Genomic DNA, 22,247 nt, shown 5'->3' on the forward strand with positions numbered 1-22,247 from the left:
TCCCGGGCCTCATTTGCATAAGCGGGGCTCCGCCATTTTTAAATCCCCGCTCGTTTGAACCCTGTGCCGCGCGGCTACACGCGGCACGAACTAGGTAGTTCGAACTAGGCTTCCTAGTTCGAACTACCGTTACTCCTAGCCTAGTTCGAACTACCTAGTTCGTGCCGCGTGTAGCCGCGCGGCACAGGGTTCGAACGAGCGGGGATTTAAAAATGGCGGAGCCCCGCTTATGCAAATGAAGCCCGGGAAATTCAAATCCCGGGCTTCATTTGCAAGTGCGGTATGCCTACATTACCCTCCTAGTTCGAACTAGGAGGGTAGTATAGACATACCCATCCTTACTAAGGGTATGTCTACGCAGCAGCGTTGTTTCAGAATAACTTACGTTATTCCAAAATAACTTTGTCAGCATCTACACTACAAGTCTTTAGTTCAAAATAATGTTGAGCTGGAGGACTTCTTCGTCTGACTCCTGTAACTCTCATTATACAAGGAACAAGGGAAATCGCGGAAAGAGTGTTCTTCCTTCAACTTCCTGCTACAGCAAAAGCCGAATTAAGCTATTTTGACTTAAGATACACAATTGACGTAACTCAGGTTGCGTAGCGTAATCCGACTTTTGCTCTGCTGTGTAGAGGTGCCCTTAGCTACTACCACAGTCCCCATCTCTTGTTGCACCCCACCTTGCCACATGTCTTTGCCTATCTCTCTCTGGCTAGTGTACACACAATGATATAAGAGGCCCAGTCATTCAAAGTATAGGTTGGACTTCCCTGGTCCAGCACCGTTAGGACCTGACCGGTCCTGAATGAGGGAAGTTGCTGGACCAAGGAAGGCCTCCTGCCACCTTCTCCCAAGCCCCATCACCTGCTGCTAGCAGACTGCCTCAGCAGGCATCTTGCCTTCCCTTCCCTCAGTCCTAATCTGTCTGGGCTGCTTGCCAAGCTGCTGCTGGCTTCCCGGGCAGCAGAGGCTCCAGCTCAGCCCCGCGCATCCGGGGGCAGCCACGAGGCTCCGGTTCCAGCTCCAGGCCCACGCTCCAGGTGGCTGCTGCAGAGCTCTGGCTCCACATTTCCTGTGGGGCTCCAGCTCCGTGTTACAAGGGGCTGCTGCAGGGCTGCGGCTCCATGGTTGCTGCAGGGCTCCTCCCTGACCCCACACTCCAAGGGGCTGCTGCCGCAGTCGGGCCCAGCCCCATGTCCCAAGAAGCTGCCAGGGGACTCTGGTCCTGCGCTGCCACAGGGATCCAGCTACAGCTCCAAGCTCCCGGAGACTGCTGCAGGGCTCCTGGGCAGCTGCGGGGGTCCAGCCGCTGGGGGACTTCAGCCTGGCCCCGTGCTGCCACCAGCAGCTATAGGCTGCCACAGGGCTTTGGTCCCAGTCTTGGGGGCACTGACTCTTGCCCCGGCTGGCCCTCCTGCCCTTAGGCTCCCTGGTCCAAGAGCATCTGTGGTCCTGCTGGACAATGGATGTTGCCAGACCAGAGAATGCTGGATTTCGGAGGTACAACCTTGACAGACCACCCACGCCTCCCACTGGAATCACTTGGCACATGGCAAGCACTCACGACAGTCTAGACACACTGACCACCTTACAGGCTACAAATCCGAATCCCCGCCCAGCAGTCTAGCCATGTAATTCCATTCTCAGTCTATACACCGTGACTTCCTTTTCCTCACTGAAGCTGGCCACGCTCACCTTCAAACTCCAATACAGTTTCCTCTCTGTATACTCTCAGATGCCCTTTCGTCTTCCTCCCTGTTCACACGAGTCATTCTGGTCGGTGCCTCACCTGTATCCTTCCCTTAGCGTGTCCTCGTTCCACTTTTTGTGCTGGCTTTTTTTTTTCATTTGGAGCTCCTTTCCTTTCCGTTTGCATTGTTCATTGCCTTGCTCATTGCCAGGTGAAGGGAGTGGAAGTCTATCCATCGATGGCACTGAACTTTGGATCAGCCATCAGTGTGCACCCTCTCTTCGTTTAAATCCCTCCTTAAAATGTGCTTCCTCTGCAATGCTCTGTAATATTAATCCACACAAGAGAGAAGTGTGCATTTAAATATCCTGGACATGCTTACATGTGTGTGTGATCTCAGTGTTTTCTTGTACTCTGTTGCTCTGTCTGTATCCATCTGTTTCTCGTCTCTTACACTGTAACCTCTCTGGAGTATAGACAGCCTTTTCGGTTGGCTTTTGTCCAGTACCTGACACAGTAGAGTCCTGGTCCCTGACCTTGACTCCTAGTGATGATGATGGTACTACTACTATGACGACAACTATTACTACTACTACTAGTAGTAGTAGTACTACTACTAGTGGTACTACTACTGCTGCTGCTACTAATACTAATATGAATAGTAATACTAATATAAACGTACAGGCATAGAATATATGAAACAATATCAGGATTTAGTAAACCAAGCATTTCTTGTTTCTATAAAGTGAAGGAGATTTGTGAGCCATTATATTCCATTGTGAAACATGTACAATCTGTAGAAACTTGGAAAATAGAGGTGCTTCTTTCATTTTATAGGCAAACTCGCAATGACAGGAAGGTTCAATGGTTCATCATGATGTACTGCTTCCTGGCAGGAAGCTCTCAGAATGTAACTCTCGGATACTGTATGCAATGAAAAGTCATTTATTTTTTTGTTTGCTAACATATTTCAGTACCTTGGAAGCTTTGCGGCGCTTGGTTAAATTATTCAGCAGATTCCATGTGGTAGGTGATATTATTCTGTGCTCACCACTTTACAACTTGCTCTCTTTTGCTTTTTTATACCGTAATCAACAATTTCTAAGTTCATTCCCTTGCTCCCTTTTAACCTTCTGATATCCATGGCAGCTTCTCTACTGCATTGATGCTCAGCAATATCTTCAAGCATTGCTATGGATTTTGGAAAAGAAAGTATTGGGCTCACAGTGCAATGGCGGAAGTCTATTTTCCCCTAAATAATGGGGTATGATAGGCAGCAAGCATTACAGTGTGTGACTAATAATGTATAGTAAGTTTATCTGTGTGCTTCTTCTCTTGTCATTTATATTGCAATATGCTAAGATTATTGTGTAAATATCACAGCAATGTGTGAAGTGTAATTGACTTTTGAGGCAGTAGGTAATTTAATCCTTCCGAATCAAAGTTTGTTCACTTGTTTGCCCTTGACTTCAGTGTAAACACTGGAGGGATTTTCTGCATTACAGCCAAAGAGTCACCATGTAACCAAATGCAGCTACAGATGCACACATCAGACAGAGATGCAGTAGTGATTCCATTCCATTGCGGTCTCTTTAGAAGGGACAATCAGGCTGAAAGAGGTGAACTTCTTTCTGGTTCAACCAAGTTTTGACGGAGATGTACTTAAGCCCAAGAGACCTGTGTGAATGCTGCTTCCTCCTCACCCCTGCACGCATCATCTCTTTCTTTCATTGCGAATCCCCACACCCCATAGTAGAACAACACTCACATCGGCCTCCTTGACAATGGTATATGATCAATTAAAGTGTGATCCTTTAAATCTCATTACTTCTATGAAATATTCCACAGAACATTTACTAGTTATGAATATTCTCCTACATAATTAAAGCTAGACAGCACTCGACACATACGTGAACACGGTACATTTTGTGAGGCCTTACCCTATCCTTTGTAATTGTTTTAGCTCTTGGTTCTTGTATTTGTTCACTTGCTCGGAAATTTGCCATGTTCATTAATTCACTGTGCTTCTCCCAGTCTCCATTACAAATTAATGAGATTCGACTGCATTCTATAATTAAGTGCTACTCTACTCACAATTATGCAATAAACTTCAAAAATAAATGTAGATACACTTGGAATAATTTATAATTTAATCAGAGTGGATAGTTTAGTTGTCTAGCTCAGTGTTTCTCAACCAGTGATACACGTTGAGAAGTCTGGGGGAGGGGGGGAAGAGTATGTCAACACAAGTGAAATTTGGCAAAAAATGTCTGGGATTTTGCTCTGCAAAGGGGTCAGGGAGGAGGTGGCGATACGTGCCTGTAAAATTGAACATTTGGAGCCATGCCACCGGACGTTAACAGCCACTCTGTGCACTCGCCCTAGCGCCGGGCAGGAAAAGCGTGTGGCTGCAGCAGTGGTGGCTCCCATGAGACCCAGGGCAGTTCAAGTTGGGGGCAGGTTTGGGAGGGGAGAAAAAAAATCTCTTCCACAGCTGCCTCTCCTAGTTCGTTTTCTCTCCAGCATCCTCACCAGGGTGCTCCAGTGGGGAGGGCGGCTGAACCTGGAGATGCACATGACCCCCACCCCCGCTAGCAGCACAGTACCACACATCCCCATCGCCCCTTCCCCGTGGTGCAGTGGAGAGGAGATAAAAGGTGGTGAAGCAGCACAATAAGCTTTACTCCAAAGGACCCACCCGCATCAGTGGCATAGCGAAGGGGAGCAAGCGGGGGACAGTTGCTCCCAGGCGGCACGCTAAGGGAGCATCAGGCTAGGGTGGGAGTGCACAGCCCCACGTGGCGAGCCCTATGCTGGTGGACACTTGCTCCCTGCAGACACGCCGCCGAGGCAGGGCCAGGCAGCAGGAGTGGGCACTTCAAAGGTCGGGTTACCATACATCCGGTGCCTGACTCTGGGGAAGGGTGGGTCATTGGTTTAGAGTCGGGGGGGGGGGGGGAGGGCCTGGGGGTGCTGGGCTTTGGGGGAAAAGTGGGTGCATTGGGTTAGAACAGGGGGGCTGGGGTGCCTGGCTCTGGGGGAGGGGAAGAGTATTGGGTTAGAGCAGAGGGGCTGGGAGTACCAGGCTCTGGGGGAAGGGTGGGTGCATTGGGTTAGAGCGGGGGGCGGGGGGCCTGGGGAGGACTGGCTCTGCAGGAAGGGAAGAGGATTGGGTTAGAACAGGGGGGCTGGGGTGCCTGGCTCTGGGGGAGGGGAAGGGCATTGGGTTAGAGCGGAGGGGCTGGGGGTACTTCTACTTTTTTTTAAAGGTGGTACTTTATAAAAAAAAATAGTTGAGAAATGCTAGTCTAGCTATCAGGTTGGGACAGTTAAATCTTCTTTACATCACAAATTCTACTCCCAGCAGAGCTGAAGTCAGTGACTAAGCTACCATTCAGTTAGCAGTGTGTGGGAATCTCTCAGAAGAGATTTTAAAAGTTGGAGGGCGGGAGTGGGTATCCTGTGAGGAACATATGGGATGAATCTGAGGGAAGAAAGAAATTACACTTCTCTGTGAGGAGTGTTCCCATATCTGTTGACGGGAGTACGCGTGAGTGTGTGTTGCGTGCATGCATGCACACACGTGTTTGTATGTGTATGTGTTTTCTCTCTGTGCCCCAGTACACTCAGTGGGGGTTCCTCTCCACAAATACACTAATTCCCTGGGATTTACAGTCAAGAATAAAGACCTTGGCTGTGTCTGGACTGGCAAGTTTTTCCGCAAAAGCAGCTGCTTTTGCGGAAAAACTTGCCAGCTGTCTACACTGGCCGCTTGAATTTCCGCAAGAACACAGACTTCCTACTGTAAGAAATCAGTGCTTCTTGTGGAAATACTATGCTGCTCCTGTTCGGGCAAAAGTCCCTTTTGCGCAAAGCCTTTGTGCAAAAGGGACAGTGTAGACAGCTCAGATTTGTTTTGCGCAAAAAAGCCCCGATTGCGAAAATGGCGATCGGGGCTTTTTTGCGCAAAAGTGCGTCTAGATTGGCACGGACGCTTTTCCGCAAAAAGTGCTTTTGCGGAAGAGCGTCTGTGCCAATCTAAATGCTCTTTTCCACAAATGCTTTTCACGGAAAAACTTTTCCGTTAAAAGCATTTGTGGAAAATCATGCCAGTCTAGACATAGCCCTTATGTTTATGCACCAGCACTTGAAAACATCTCTCTGCAGATCTAAGGGAAGTTAATACTACCGAAAGTGGCTACTATGTCCTGAGAGTTTGTCTGCTCCATGTGGATATTAATGGCCCAGGGATACTTCACACAGGAGTAAAGTTTGCTCTCGCTCTGATGCTGTGAATTGTATTTGGCATCAGTTGGCAATTTATCTGTGTATCAGAAGTACTGTATTATGATGGAACCCACAATAAAATTGTGTGATGCATGTTGGACCTCCTTGGTCTGGCACCCTCGGGACCTGACCAGTCTCAGATGAGGGATTTTGCCAGACCAGAGGAGGTCATTCCTCGGTTTCCTGTTACCGGCCATTCCAACTCTGGCCCGGCTCCCAGCCATAGCCTGCTACTGTACCTGCTTCCTAGCTGGCTCCACTGGGCTCCCGGCACCACCAGGCAGCCCAAATACAGCACACTGGTCTCCTGGCCACGTCTGGTCCTGGAACATCCATGGCCCAACAGGCCAGAATGTCTTGGTTTAGAGAGGTTCAGCCTGTAGTTATGTTATACATAAAGCAGCTTTATTGACACTGAGAATGCGTTTGTGTGTGTGTAAAAATAGTAAACAAAGTTGGGTGTGTGTAAAAATAGTAAACAAAGTTTACTGTTAAAAATAATTAAAAATAGTAAACAAAGTGTGTGTAAAAATAGTAAACAAAGTTGGGTGTTTCTCCATGAAAGACCATAAACATTCAAAAATTCAGTGTTCTTTTCTGATATGCTAATAGGAGTCTTTTTTCTGTTGCATTCAACATTATCCCATTTATAGAGTAATCATTCTTTTTAGAGTCAGAGTTACATGCAGCCAAGACTTGATTGTAGCAGTTGCTTTTTTGACTATTAAGAATTACTGTTGCTTTCACTAGTTAATTCGTTGACATTTTGAAGGAGTGCAAATAGAGTCCTTTCATCACATAGCTTTGCCCTGACTGACCGAAATATAAAGAGATTTCAAAATCTGACAGTCTTTCCATCAGCACTCAATTCATTTTCTAATGGTATTTCACCACAAACACGCAACACTTAGAGAACTAGAATTTTGTACATAAGAAGTGGCTGTCCAAGTGGCTGTACCCTCAAAAGCAGCTCCTTAGAAATAGGGGAAGGCTGTTTTTTGTTCCTCGGTGCTTCACAGTTGTGGCAAGCAGCTGGGTGGTCTCATTATTTGACTTCTTTTTAGAAGGCAACACATCCAGTTCAGGTGCAAAGCTCGATAATTGAAGTCCAACAAATTATAGTTTTACTTAGGAGGCCAGTTAAGGCATTGTGAGAATATCTAGTCCTTACTGTTCTGTGTAGATGAAAAAAAAATGTTTCCATGCTTGAAAAATGGGGCAACTCATTTGGCTCTTGATGTATCTGTTGACCATTTACTGTAACCTTTCACCTTTTCAGAGCGACATGTTGGACGTAAACCAGATCATTAAAGACCTGGCCTCCATGGTTTATGAACAAGGAGACACAATAGGTAGGTATCACCATTAGTGCTAAGGTATGTGCTTTGTCTCACTTTGCCTTTCCGATTGGCGAGAACTCACCTATGAAGGAGTTAAGGGGTCAAAATGACCCAAATTCTATAACTGCTTAATACAGCCAAGTTGCCACTAAGACTAGTCGTCCTGTACTCTAGGGGATTCTGAACGTGGAAATCTCCTTGGGTTTGAAAAGCTGCCCTCTGTGACGTGGATCATCTCTTTGTGATTGTTACTGGTAGTGTTTGCATAAAAATAGATTTCATAGGGATAGCAGACCCTGCGCTGTTGAGTATAGGGAAGGGAAGAAATAGTGAGAAACTAAAATAAGAAGACCTGGTTAATCTTCCTCAGGAATTGGAATGAAAAAATTATTGTAGCTGCCGCAAATCGTGCTGCTCAGTTCTGCTTAATAAAACTTTCTTTTTCTGTCACAGAATATTTTTGGCCACATGCACTGTAGGTCTGAAGCCTGATTCCCTAGCCGGCAGGGTTTTGGAGCAGAGTGAAGCAGCATGCTTGTGCACTGGTGGAAGACAGGGGAACAGAGAAAATGCCCAGTTTACTGACTGTTCCCCAACATCCAGAGCACCACTGACAGGAAGTGGACATAGGAATGGGAACTGTGTGGTCCTGGCCGCCACCTCATACCCAGCTCTCCAGGCCCCACACCTAGGCTCCCACATGCAGGACCTGTGATTGGGCTCTGTTCCCTACACTGCATGTGGACCAGTGGCTGCCACTGGATCTGCACCAAGGGACTCTAATTGCAGCCCCTCATGTGTGGTCCCAGATTAGGCGTCCTTTCCCCTATTCATGTCACCCTCCGCCCAGAACCATGGCCCTGCTCCTGGCCCTAACTCTGGGGTGTGGTGGGCACAGATAGGAGTAAGGGAGTTGAGGTAAAAAGGGTTTTTTGGGGGTGGTGGGGACCACTGGCTTTCAGCACCTCCTCTGTAAAATGTGTTCCAGCACCACTAGAAGTGGTGACCAATCCTGAACCTTTTGGGATCAGGAGAAAGAAATGGAGGCAGAATATAAAAGATCCACCTCTGTTAAAATCTCCTGTGTTTATATCCTGTTACAGGTAAAGGAAGGAAGGGTCAGATATATTTCTCCCGCTCTTGTTTTCCAGTTTCTGTGAGATTAACTGAACTATCTGGTGCCTTACATAATTGCCACAATTTCCTAAGAACCTGAGTGCCTAAGCCAGGCTTAAATCCATGTGTCGGGACCTATCTGCAAAATACGCCTGGTTTCCAAAGATGCGGAGCCCCTGGACTAGACCTTAGGAGGGAGATTGTAAAAGGAGCAATACTTGCAGTCTGTCTATTGATCACACTGGTTCCTTGCACAGCATGCAGTCTTTGGCAACCGTCCAAGGAGCGGCATGTCCATCCAAACAGAAATGGGCAGCTGCCATCACACAGTGGAACACCCTGTTCATTCACAGACACACAACAAAATCAAGATGACATCTTCAACAATTCAGTTTTTGATCTTGTGCTTGTTTGGCAGCTCTTTTTGTGCCCGGATAACTTCTGAATCCGCTTGGGCCTCAGGAGGCATATCAGATGTTATTGCCTTGAGGGACATGGCAGCATAGATCAGCTACTTTCATGACCTATGTCACCAAGTTCCTTAAGGTTTGATTTATTGTTAAGTTGTTACCCACGTGGTGGAAGTGTTCCCAATATTAACTTGCCTGGGAGAAAATGAAAAGGTGTAGAAAGTAGGCCTTTTTGTCTTTAAACAATTATCATTCTTTCAGTTCTTTTATTTAGGGGGCATTCATTTTTTCAGTAGCATCGCAAACCTTTTTATTTCTTTCTGAGTAGCTTTTCAGTCAATCATGCCATTCAAGAGATATCTCCCTACTCGACAGATGCAAGTTCCACTGTTTATCTTTTGACATTTGTGTTACATACAAGTGAGAGAGATTAGGAATCAGCACATACAGGGAGTTGAAAAACCCCGAGTGAAAGTTCAGCGTTGACGAGAAAGGAAAGGGCTCATCACACCCAGAGGCTTAGTTTCTGCCTATTACACACACGAGAAAAAAGTTTTGTAACTGTGTGTCCTCGTTTGAGTTAAACAACTGTTTAGTGGAGAATTGTGAGTCTAACCAGCGAAATATATTGTTGTGTCTATGATACAAGATCATGTCTCACACTCACCCATGCCCACCACGTTGCTGGAAGCATTAGAAGGGCAGTTTGTGCTTACCTCAGGAGGAGATCCATGTTGTCTCAAGTAACCAGAGGTAGTTGACCTAGGTACCAAGTTGGCTAGCTCTTGAGGCAACACGTCCACAGTCCTTCTTAAAGAGAGGGGAGTTTGCTGCTGTGCAAGGGAGGGGGGGAATAAACGAAGAAGGAAAAAATGTGGAATCCCAGATGATGCATCTCTATCACTTTTCATCTTTTGCAAATACATCATCATCCCTAAAGATTGTGATCTTCTGTTCACAATAGCAATATTTTCCTCTCTTACAGTGGTTACATTAACATGTTTGAGGATCATAATATCAATGGGCCTGATTCATTAATAGTGGTTAGTGACACCAATTATCATTACATCAGGGACAAGGATCTTTTTGGTCCACTCTTATGCCAGCCTAGGGCAGTAGCAAGCCAAAATACTTTCAAATACATATGGCTACTGAGTCATCTAATCTACCTCCCTGCCTCCATTGCAGGATCTGATCCCTAAATCTATGCTAGATCCCGAGTAAATGTCCTCTCTTACTCCAGCATGTCTACTACTGTGGCTAATCAGTGAATGATCACCTGTGAGAAATTGTTCTTTTGTACAACTGACACAAGCTCTCATGAAGGAAATGAAGTTAACTCCTGTAGTTATGTAGACAGCAATTTTGTTGGCACTGGCCTTTTCCCATGTGTTAGCTGAGATTTCGTTTTAGCAGTGTAACCCTGTGAGGAAAGTTAAGAGGCTTTCACAGCTGCAGATTAGCAAGTAGGCAGGGAGGTTACATTTTCAAACAAGATTCAGATATGGGAGTGGGACACACTTCTTTTTTGTTAACGCATATAAGGTGCGCGCGCAAATCCTCATTTAGAATTTACACGCTACCTTATAAAAGCGCATATAAATACCCAACATTTGGTGCCTTTCTAGGAACCAACCTCAACATGTTGATTTGCAAGAGACATTCCACACCAGAGTCTGCGATGGCTGCTCAGTTGTTTGCTTCTCCTTCTGACCCTGCTACTCATGGGAATGTTATTATGTTCACACACTACACGGCTGGAACTCCATGTCCAGACCAGCACTCGTGGAACAAAACAAGGAAACCCAATTTTAGACCACAGGAGACTGAGGTGCTGGTGCAAAAGGTCATGAAACACTATCAGCTAATTTTGGGGGCCTTAAAGGGGACCCCTGCCAAGAAGCACAAAGTGTGGAATAAGATCCTACAAGCTGTCAATGTTTTAGGGTACTGCAGGCGGGACGTGGGGGACCTGAAACACAAATGGCGAGATCTCCGTGGGGTGATAAGGAAAAAAATTGGGGAACATCAGAGAGCTGCAGCCGGAGGAGGACCACCCCAGTCCCGTGTCCTCACTCCAGTGGAGCAAATAGTAACAGAAACATTCTCCACTCAAACCATCCATGGAAAGGGTCAAGGAGTTGACACCCTTAGAAGTAAGTTACTCTGGGGCAGTTATCAGAGAAATATTTGCATATATATAAGCACATACACATTCAGCCACTTTCCAGTACTCATCAGCTCAAAACTTACCAAGCATTCCCTGTCAAAGAATATTTTTCCCCTACTGGACTGGTTTCTCCTTTCACATGTACTGGTGTAAATTAGGAGTAACTCCATTAAGTCAATATACAATCACTATTAGTGTGAGGCAACTCTAACCCTTCATCTAGCAGGTTCAAAGGAGACATCATTGCCATAACTGGCAATATCGATCTTGTTAACACATTTTAGTAGACACACATTGGTCCATCTCTGGAGTCTACTGTGTATGTTGCAAGAGAGAGTCAAGGTGATTGACATAATGTACACATTGCATTTTTTTAACTCATGACAGAAATAATACTGCTATTTTCATGCCCACCAGGAAGGAGATGCTTTCCTCTCCCAAACACGTATATACAATGTTTTTGGCAGCCCAACACACCACACAAGATCCAATTCCTTACATAAGCCATCCAACACCAAACACCACAAGTAAGTTCACTGCGTGCCACTTAGACACATTTCGCACAGCAGAGTGACAAATTATTGTGAATGCAATTTACTGAGATTATAATGATTGCACATTCTCCCCATCGTGCCATTTTGCCACCAACACTCGTTCTTCAAGTACAACACAGGCACATCCCAACCTTGTTTCCTGAAAACAGCAAGAGATACAAAGACTGGTACATCCATACAGTGGATCCAAGACCACAGCGTAGGAAACATGGGAACTCGACTCTGAGCTTTATTTGCCAGCTCCAGCCTCCTCTTTGTTGTACGTAAAGATGTACAGATCACAGGTCACAAGACCTGCTGGCAGGGAAGGGAAGTTGTGTGATATAAAGATGAGAACTTTCTTCACCTCTGTTTTGCTTTCATTTCTTATCATCACATTTGCCATCCATCCAGCTTCTCATGTTGCTGCGTCCGAGTTGCCTGGTTTTTAGATTTTGATTGATTCTGATCTTGCGCTTCACCACGTCCTGAAGTCTGGACATCTCAGACTGAGAATATTAAGGCTGAGGATAAGGAAATTCTGTAATACAGCCTAATTTGGAGGCTTGAGTAGTTTAGATAATTCATACACATGGTGCCTGCCAACCTAGATATGCAAGCCTACCCAGGAAACAGGAGACATGTGGTAGTTGGTTCATTTTCTCGTTAAGTTGAGGAAGAGAGAAAACATTATCCAATTGGGTCAATATATGTAGTCAATGAGCTTGGTTGAGATTTTGTTTGGATGCAGCATTGTCATTTCTCCCCAGTCATAATAAATGACTCTTGTGAAAGTAAAATGTTTTTGTATGAACGTAAATGTGGGGTCACTGAGATCATTTAGGTTAGATGGAGCCTGGGGGAAGCCACTCGCATCTGCCACCACAGTAGCCTCTTCTATCTCCTAGAACCAGCCCTGTTTGGCTAACATCGTTTCCTGTATCCTGTATCTACTTCCATCTTGACTTGAAGGCTGATGTCTTTTCAGAAGTGAGGCATGTCATTTGCAGACTCATAGGATTTAACACGTAGCAGATTGAAAAGAGTTTACACGCCATCATGGAATGCACCGCAAAGAGCCATCACCCCTGTGTCCTCTGCAGGCCTCTTTGGGTCCCTTTAGAAGACTCTTTATGGATGTTCTGTGACTGATGGCTTTAATGGCATGGGAATTTCTTTGCTATGAAACTGGAGACTGGAGCCTGCTATGAGATACAGTAAAATGAAATAAGTTGGAAAACCAGACATCTGGATCATTAACTAAACTGTCCTGGGGCTCAGCTGAGACAGCTGAAAAATGGATACTTTCTGGAATTGGTCCCTAAATATCTGTATTTATTTTCTTGATAACCTTTATGCAACAAAATGGGGTCCACATATTCATATCTGTTCAGTTGGTAACACTTCCTAAATATCCGAGAAGATAGTTATATTGATAGATATCATAGAATCATAGACTACTAAGACTGGAAGGGACCTCAAGAGGTCATCGAATCCAGTCCCCTGCTCTCATTGCAGGACCAAATACTGTCTAGACCATCCCTGATTGACATTTATCTAACCTACTCTTAAATATCTCCAGAGATGGAGATTCCACAACCTCCCTAGGCAATTTATTCCAGTGTTTGACTGGAACTCAGTTATGAACTCAGTTCTTTGTGCATTGTAGAATCCTCACTTGGCTTTTTCATGTCTAGCTGTTCCTGGTAGGAAAACATGGACTTATGTGTCAGTTCAGAGCTCCACTTCTGCAGAAGCAGTACCTGGTGCCACCCCAGTTTTTCTGAATTTGCTGCTTACCTGTTTCAGATAAGGTGAAAAATTTTCACTTTATTTTGAAGGCCAAATCTAGAATCTGTTGAACTAAAAGTGTATATTTTGGAGTCAGTTAGTGCGTCTTCTTCTCAACACAATTACAACTCACAGCTTTATTGTAAAGTGTACGATGCATTTTAATAGCATATCTCCCAGGAGGCAGGTACAGGTTAGTTTGATCTCCTCTGTTCTTCTCATTTCAGCTATAGTGGTAGGAGGTGCAAAGAATCTGAGTTTTTTATGTTTCTTTGTTTAAAAAGCTTTGTCTCTGCATTTCTGTCTCTTCCCTCATTGTTTGAACATTCTTTTTGTAATGCCAATCCTGTGTTAGGAAGTCAATGTGTGTGCTTGTAAAGAACACAGTACAGTAAAACTCCAATTGTCCGGCATCCAGTGGTCCGGCACACCTGATAGTCTGGCACCAAATGGGACCCGGAAGTGCTCCGGCCAGCTGGACAATTGGAGCTGATCTGCCCCCGGCTTCTCCAAGTCTGCTGCTGGTCGGTTTCAGCAGCGGTGGACTTGGGGAAGCCCTGGGGCAGAGCACCCCAGCTATTCTGCCCCTGGCTTCCCCATGCCCTCTGCTGCTGAAACTGCCCAGCTGCTGACTTGGGGAAGCCGGGGGCAGAGCAGCTGAGGTGCTGCCGGGTTGGTCCCGCAGCGCCGCCCTCTCCCACGCTGCGCAGTTCTCCTCCCACCCCCCCCCGCCAGACCCCTCATAGCCCCCCTTCTGGTATTCCGGCATATCTGATAATCTGGCACCCTCTGGGTCCTAAAGGTGCCGGATTATCAGAAGTTTACTGTACTAGATGATAACAGACTTGTAAATTTACTAATGCTTAAAGTTGTGTCTACTAGTCTGTATTTAGTCTTCTTAATGTGATAGAGTTGGTGTGGTTGCTGCTAAGGAGCCGACTAATTTAGTGTGAGAAACCAAGTGTGTAGCCGTGGGGGGGGTCTTTTCTTTTTATGATTTTTTCCCCCACCAGTAGAATTTTCTGCTGCAGTAATTATCAGATAATCAGGAAGGTGGCATTGCTGTGCTCTGAACTCCCAGAAATCCTTTGGCTGAACTGGGTCATAAATGTACAACCAGCTGAGTGGTTGGTTTATTTCATTTGGGAGGTGTTATACTTTCTCTTATAAGGTTAGAGTATGTGACACTGTGTCATGAATAGGTTAAGTAAATCACATCAACCACTGCAATTGAAAGACAAATAATACATATCATGGATTTCACTTTGGAAGCAAAATTCAGCCTTACCAAAATAACAAGCAAACACACACGCCTTTTTAAAATGAATCAAACATGTTGTGTTGATATTTCCCTTTGCCTGGGAAGAGTTGACGCCTTTGAATTAGTCCACTAGTTATAGGAGTAGTCTCTGGGAGTGTATTTTAGTTATAGAGGTCGTCTTTGGGAGTTTATTTTTATTTATTTTGGAATAATTATAGGCTTGAATGGAAATGAGTTTTGCATACACGATAAGCTGTTGGCCCTGTGATATAATTCTGCACTTCCCATGGTTTTTAAGAATGTTTAATGTTTCCAAAGCACATTTTAAGGTCATGTGTCATTTACAGAGTAGTGCAAATAGCATCTTTGTCTGACACTAAAGTGAGATATGCATTGTTAATATGAGTACACTGCTTTACACCTACTTCCGTTGTTAAAAACTATGACACAGAACTCTTGATGAAGGCAAATCCAGCAAGCAGTAGGTTATGGCATTTCATGGTGATTATGTCCGCTCCAGTTTGGTCTTCAAGGAATCAATAAAGAGATTTTTAGAAAGTGTTGGCTTGATTCACTGGCAGGCAAGGGTCATAGAATCTTAGGGCTGGAAAAGACCTCAGGAGTCATCGAGTCCAGCCCCCTGCCCAAAGCAGGACCAACCCTTTTATATTACTTTTCTATTAAAGTATCATTTAAAGAAAAGCAGATAGAGCAACACAGCTGTGAAATTCAAAGCTGCCATCTCCCATCGGAAACTATTGGATAGAGTAGAGATGTGGATGCTGTCTGCTCACCATTGGAGGTTAATACCCCCAGGTCATCATGGCTTAGGGAGCTGCAAATTGCACCTGGTTAAGTCAACCTGACGTCTGTCCTTTAATTTATAAATTGGGAGAACACATAGATCTGGTTCTGCAAGTTGACGAACACACATTTGAATATGACCAGACCGTGTCATGTTAAGCTTTACTCTGGAAGGACTCGCCTATCTATCAATGAGAGCTAACTCCCCAATCTTACAAGTGGCAAAACGTCTGTGCTCTTTGAGGCTATGTCTATACTATAAAGATAAATAGGAAAAAGAAACACAATTTGCGGTGCGATTTACTTCCGAAAGAGGATTTTCTGAAATTCTGCACGGGGCCAGATTTCGGGGGAAAACCCTCTTTTGGAACATCCCTTCTTCCTTGTAAAACAAGGTTTACACGGATGCCGAAAAAACACATCCGCTTCTCCAATATATATATATTTTTGGAAAAGCGGACACGTTCCTTGGATGCAGATACCTCCAGTATCCTGGAAAAGCTCTGCAGTCTAGACATAGCCTCAATTAAGGATGTTCTGCACCTCACATCACAGGCTGTAAAGAATGACACAAGTCTAGATTTGTATAATGGACAAATCAGAACTAGTTGAAATGTTTCTCACTAAAACATTTTCATTGAAAAATAGCCTTTATTCCAGAAAGGGACATTTTGACTTGATGTTCCATTTTTCACAATGTCTCTCTCCATATTTTTCACTGACATTTTTATGGAGAATAATTTCGATAAAAGTATAGATAACCATTTAAAGAATAAAAGCCATGAAAAATGGTTTCAAAACTAAATGGATCCATTTCAATTCCTGCAAAACAGAAGTATTTTGAATTCAAAATCCTTCCCACTTCTTCAATCAGACTTAGCACAGATACCTGCCCAGTGATACCAGTTAATAATAGCCAAACTGAGGACCTGGTTTTGTCCTCTTATAACCGGTGACTGTTCAACATGGTATGACCAAAAAACCCAACAAATCCCACCTCTTGAAGCACTATGACTTACATGCTATTAAGTGTGGAATTCACTGACAATTGTGTAATTTCACAAAGAAGATTTTACTGCCATTTAACACACAGAAGATGACCTTAAGGAAAAGTGTGACAGGATAGGGTCTCATTCTGGTCTTTTTTCAAGCTACAAACAGCTGGAGACCTTTTTCTGGTAAGCACTTCATGTGATTTAGTTTGCAGCATTCTCTCCACTTTTCATAGAATCCTAGAACTGGAAGGGACCTCAAGAGGTCATTGAGTCCAGTCCCCTGCCCTCACAGAAAGGCCAAGTACCATCTAGATCATCCCTGACAGGTGTCTGTCTGACCTACTCTTAAATATCTCCAGTGATGAAGATTCCACAACCTCCCTAGGCAATTTATTCCAGTGTTTAACCACCCTGACAGTTAGGAAGCGTTTCCTAATGTCCAACCTAAACAATTTTTCTCCCTCCTTCTGGTAACATTTTTTTAGATACTTGAAAGCGGCTATCATGTCCCCTCTCAGTATTCTCTTTTCTGAACTAAACAAGACAATTCTTTCAATCTTTCCTCATAGGTCACAATCTCTAGAACTTGCATCATTTTTGTGGCTCTTCTCTGGACCTTCTCCAGTTTCTCCACATCTTGAAATGTGGTGCCCGGAACTGGTCACATTACTCCAATTGAGGCCTAAACAGCACAGAGCCGAGCGGAAAAATTACTTTTTGTGTCTTGCCCACAACACTCCTGTTTTACACGGTTATTCAATCCCCTGTTTGCTTTTTCATACAATCCTTAACTCTCTTAGCCAATAGTGGAGTTAGACAGACAGGTTTTTCTTCCTGGGGGATCCATCTGGGATGTACCTCTAAAAGCTTCTCTCTCCGTCCCTGCCCTCTCCTGTCTTTTCTACCTCTGCCTTATGGGCTAATTAGCCTTTTAGCTCTCCGCAGCCCAACTCAGTCCATCAGTTAGGCCCAGTTCTTCTTAACCAGGTCAGCTCTAGAGCCACTAATTAGCCTTGCAAGGGACAGGATGCTGAATCAGCTGCTGTTTTCTAGCTCTCTATCACAACAGGTTAGCACTGTAAAGGAAATACAAATGCAGATCACAACACTTAGCACTTCTGAAATGTTGTTCTCTTCAAAACATTTCATTGTTATTGCTTAAAACCCTGTGTGGTCAGAAGGATTAAGGCCAAGTTAAGGAATCACAGCCCAAGCCACACAAATCATAGTAGCTGGGTTCATCTTGCCATGTGCGTGCAGGGCGTCCCATTAAAATCAGTGAAGTGGTAGACAGATAATTGACTGGATGATGGAACCCCAGTAATTCTTGGCTACCATGTTTGTGTATTGTCTCCTGGACTACATCTCTCTTAGGGTATGTCTACACTACCGTCCTAGTTCGAACTAGGAGGGTAATGTAGGCATACCGCACTTGCAAAGGAAGCCTGGGATTTGAATTTCCAGGGCTTCATTTGCATAAGCGGGGAGCCGCCATTTTTAAAACCCCGCTGGTTCGAACCCCTCATTTCACGAGGAGTAACAGTAGTTCGAACTAGGAAGCCTAGTTCGAACTACCTAGATCGTGCCCCGTGTAGCCGCGCTGCACGGGGTTCGAACCAGCGGTGTTTTAAAAATGGCGGCTCCCCGCTTATACAAATGAAGCCCGGGAAATTCAAATCCTGGGCTTCATTTGCAAGTGCGGTATGCCTACATTACTCGGCTAGTTCGAACTAGCGGGGTAGTGTAGACATACCCTTTCTCTCTCTCCCTTGTGTGTAAATCAATGGAAATCAATTGTATGCACAGGACTTGTCTTCACTGCTAAAAATGGCAGATTTTTTACCTCAGAATAACTAACATGCAAATGAAGCCTGTGTTTCACAGTTCGATGCCTCTTCCAGGGGATGACTTTAGTGGTTTTTACCTTACAGTAAAATTAAAATGCTGGTCTTTCACTTTCCTTGGGATAATTGATATTAATTAGTAGTCCCGAGGTGGAACATTGCATCTTTTTAGCAGTGAAGACAAATCCACCACATTACCCATGGAATTACTCAATTTTCAGTCAGTTCTAGCTCTGGGGGGGCGAGGGTTCTGGCTGCTAAGATTGCAAGCTACTATAGCAAAAGTTAATTAGGACCTTTTGTCTTAAATCTTTTGTAGTCATGACAAAGCTGGAGTTCTGTACATTAGAGGAACCTTTCAGCTAGGAGGGCTGCTTACCCATTTTCCTCCCTCTGTAACATCATACCATCATGTATGTAATATGCAGGCCGCCATTCAGTAAAGATTCCTTGTACACTAAAAGATTGCATTGTGGAACAAATTAGCATATAGTGTTTGCAAAGCATGATGCTGGTTTTTCTGGGGAAAAAAGCCCTCATAGAATCTAAAAAATTTTGTTTTGCTTCTTCAGACTTAAGAAGTTATTTCCCTAGGAAAGGAGCCTGATAAACTGCAGCTGTTAATATAAAAAGAGATGTAGTGTCCTGGGATCCTAAGTAGTACTAGTGACGAAAACAACATGTTCTTCTATTAAGATGGGACGAAGAGTCCTGTGGCACCTTACAGACTAACTGAAGTGTAGGAGCATAAGCTTTCGTGGGCAAAGACCCACTTCGTTCCACGAGGCGTACAGATAGTTCGGATTAGAAGCCTAATCCGAACTATCTAGTCCGTGCCGCGTTCCACGAGGCGTACAGATAGTTCGGATTAGAAGCCTAATCCGAACTATCTAGTCCGTGCCGCGTGTAGCCGCGCGGCACGGGGTTCGCACTAGCCGGCTTTTAAAAATGGCGGCGCCGGCTTTATGCTAATGAAGCCCGGGAAATTCAAATCCCGGGCTTCATTAGCAAGTTCGGTATGCATACATTACCCCCCTAGTTCGAACTAGGGGGGTAGTGTAGACATACTCTTCTTTATCTTGTGTTACATCCTGTTTCTCTACTCCAGGGCTTGTCTACACTGAGAGATTATACCATACTTGAGCACGACTTTGTGGAGTTACGATAACAAAATATTAGACAGTTATGATTAGATTGTCAGCTTGTGTAAACTGTTGTAGTTCCATTGGCTTCCATGCAACAGAATAGTGTCCCATCTGGTTATGATATTCATAGTATATGCTCAGTGTGCCTCAGGTGACATGCTTAGGATTCAGAAACCTTAGAGCTAACCACAACTCGCTGCCAAGAGGTTACATCTGATACTTCCTGTCTGTGCTATGTGCTAAGGGATGACAGAGACAGCAAGGTGAGGGGAAGCGACTAGTCAAGTCACTGCTCGACTATCCAATAAACTCATGCTTATCCGATAGTCAACTAGTCGCTTACAACCTTAATATAACATCAAGTTATCTACCTTGACTCCTGAGAGTTGTGCTCTAACACAATGTAATGTCCAAGTACAGACAAACTCATATGGACAGCTATGGAAGAGACACATTTTTCCATTGTTTATATGATAATGTGCTGATAGAGACCCCAGAAACACCTAGGTAGTGCGAGCTGAGGTACCGGTGTCCAAGAGAAGAGAGATCAGAGGAAGCACTGAATGGTAGTGCTTTGAATGTGTGTTTGAGCCATTATTTTCTGCTAGTCCTGAAAACAAAAAGAGGAGAAAAGAAGCTGTCATTATCCCAGCAGTGTACTAGAATTAACATAAAAGTGTGAATGAGTCCTTTGTATGTGTGGCGGTGGGGGAGTGGGGAGAAGAGGGCATATTTTGGGATAGGTCGGAAGGCAGATAGCTAGATTGAGGGATTCTTTGGGGATGGATAGATAGGTAGATAGATAGCGCTCATCAGTCCTCATAAAGGCAAATTTGAGATGCTTCTGGGCCAGATCCTGAGCTCATCATGCAGTTTTCATTCCATTCCCACGGCTGGTGCAAAAAGAACTATCTGGTCAGAAACCGGTGACTTCAGTGGAACTATGCACAGGTTTAGACCTCTGTTGTAGCTTGGGTCCTTGGTTTAAAACTCCTTGACATGGTTGGGATTTGGCCCTCAAATTAGGGCATGTCAGTCCTTAATAGCAGTGCCCACAGAGCTTCTGCACTGCTAACCCAGATATATGAATTAACGAATAAAAGGAGTAGGCCCTCCCTCCAACTTGTGATGAAAGCTTTTGAGTAGGTTTCCACATGTTAAACTCATTTCATTTCTTTACATTATCAAAGGTGCCCAAGTGTATTAGCAGCCTTAAAAAATAATTTCAGCACAGAATAAGACAAATCTTCTGAAAAGTATCTGAGTGCATATCATTTGAACCCTCCGTTTCCCCCACTTCATACACAGACGCCCTTTTAACATTTTTTTCTCTGTTTGGAAAATAAAATAATAAATTAATTAGAACAATTTTCTATACCGAGGATCCGTTCAATGTTCTAGTGATGTCAGGTCAAGTTTCTCCGTTGACTTTATGAGATTTAGATCAAGCCCTGAACTTTTATTCCCGCCTTGCTGCCTGTAGTACATTCCCCCAGGTGATTTGTTTACAGCCAGTGATCTGCTTTCTTCCCTCCAAGGCAATGTACAACTCCCATTGAAGCCAGCAGTCGCCATGTGCATATCTCTGAAGGAACAAGTTGGCCATATTTCTATTTGAACCACAGTCTAACTCTTCATTGCAGCTTTTGAAACACAGATGTTGGTTTCTAAACACAGGACTGGTGTCCATTTAAAAGGTTTCTTTCTTTAACTGGCATGTATAGATTCCTCCCACCTCCCCAACTGGCTGCATTCTGTAGCTATTAATCCTCCTATCCCCAAATGTTTTCTCTCCACTCAGAGGTAAAAAACGAAGTTCATTATAGCAAGGCAAATGCAGTAGCGCACACCGTGATGTACCCATTTTAGAATGTAGCGCCCCACCAATGAGATGATTGGAGTCTGTGGGACTCTTTCTATTGGATCTCACCTGTAATCCCTCTATTGTGTATGCTCTAGTAAACTAATGATTGTCATCGGGTACTCTGCCTCTGACTGTGATGATTTAGTCTTTATTTTACCAAATTTGGGGTGGTCATTATGGGCACACATGGACTTGTGAACGAAAGGGTGTGTGATCTTTCCTCTTTGTTCATGGCTACCGTTAAATTGCTGCATTGCTGTTGGTGCAGGTGAGTGGATATGGTCCAGCACGTGGTACTGGCAAGTCAGCTGATACGGCATCCCGGAAGGACTCCCTGGTGGCTATTCCCAGCACCTCCCCTGGCCCACATTTCCACGCGCAGGGCTGGGTCTGGGAGCGCAATGGCGGCCAGGGGAGTTGCTGGCATTCTGGCCCTTCCCCTGCTGCCCCTCCCTGCAGGGATGGGAGCAGAACTCCCAGCCCTGCCCTCCAGGCCTCTACACAGGCACGGCAACTCTACACTAGTTAGGCCTCAGCTGGAGTACTGTGTCCAGTTCTGGGCGCCACATTTCAAGAAAGATGTGGAGAAATTGGAAAGGGTACAGAGAAGAGCGACAAGAATGATTAAAGGTCTAGAGAACATGACCTATGAAGCCAGGCTTCATGAACTGGGCTTGTTTAGTTTGGAAAAAAGAAGATTAAGGGGGGACATGATAGCGGTTTTCAAATATCTAAAAGGGTGTCACAAGGAGGAAGGCGAAAATTTGTTCCTCTTGGTTTCTGAGGACAGGACAAGGAGTAATGGGCTTAAAGTGCAGCAGGGGAGGTTTAGATTGGACATTAGGAAAAAATTCCTAACTGTCAGGGTGGTCAAATATTGGAATAAATTGCCAAGGGAGGTGGTGGAATCTCCCTCTCTGGAGATATTTAAGAACAGGTTAGATAGACATCTGTCAGGGATGGTGTAGATGGAGCTTGGTCCTGCCTTGAGGGC

At 44.6% G+C, this 22,247-nt stretch overlaps 1 protein-coding gene across 1 annotated transcript in view; it reads left to right on the plus strand.

The window, feature by feature from the left end:
- The window catches only part of TSNARE1 (t-SNARE domain containing 1), a 500,475-nt gene that overhangs the window by 460,956 nt on the left and 17,272 nt on the right, over window positions 1-22,247 (plus strand). Inside the window, 1 exon segment of the mRNA XM_089776145.1 lies at window positions 7,260-7,332. Within this exon segment, the coding sequence (XP_089632271.1) occupies window positions 7,260-7,332 (73 nt within the window).

This window comes from Pelodiscus sinensis, chromosome 2 (assembly GCF_052426305.1).
Source record: "Pelodiscus sinensis isolate ZL-2025 chromosome 2, ASM5242630v1, whole genome shotgun sequence".
Classification (NCBI taxonomy): Eukaryota; Metazoa; Chordata; order Testudines; family Trionychidae; genus Pelodiscus; species Pelodiscus sinensis.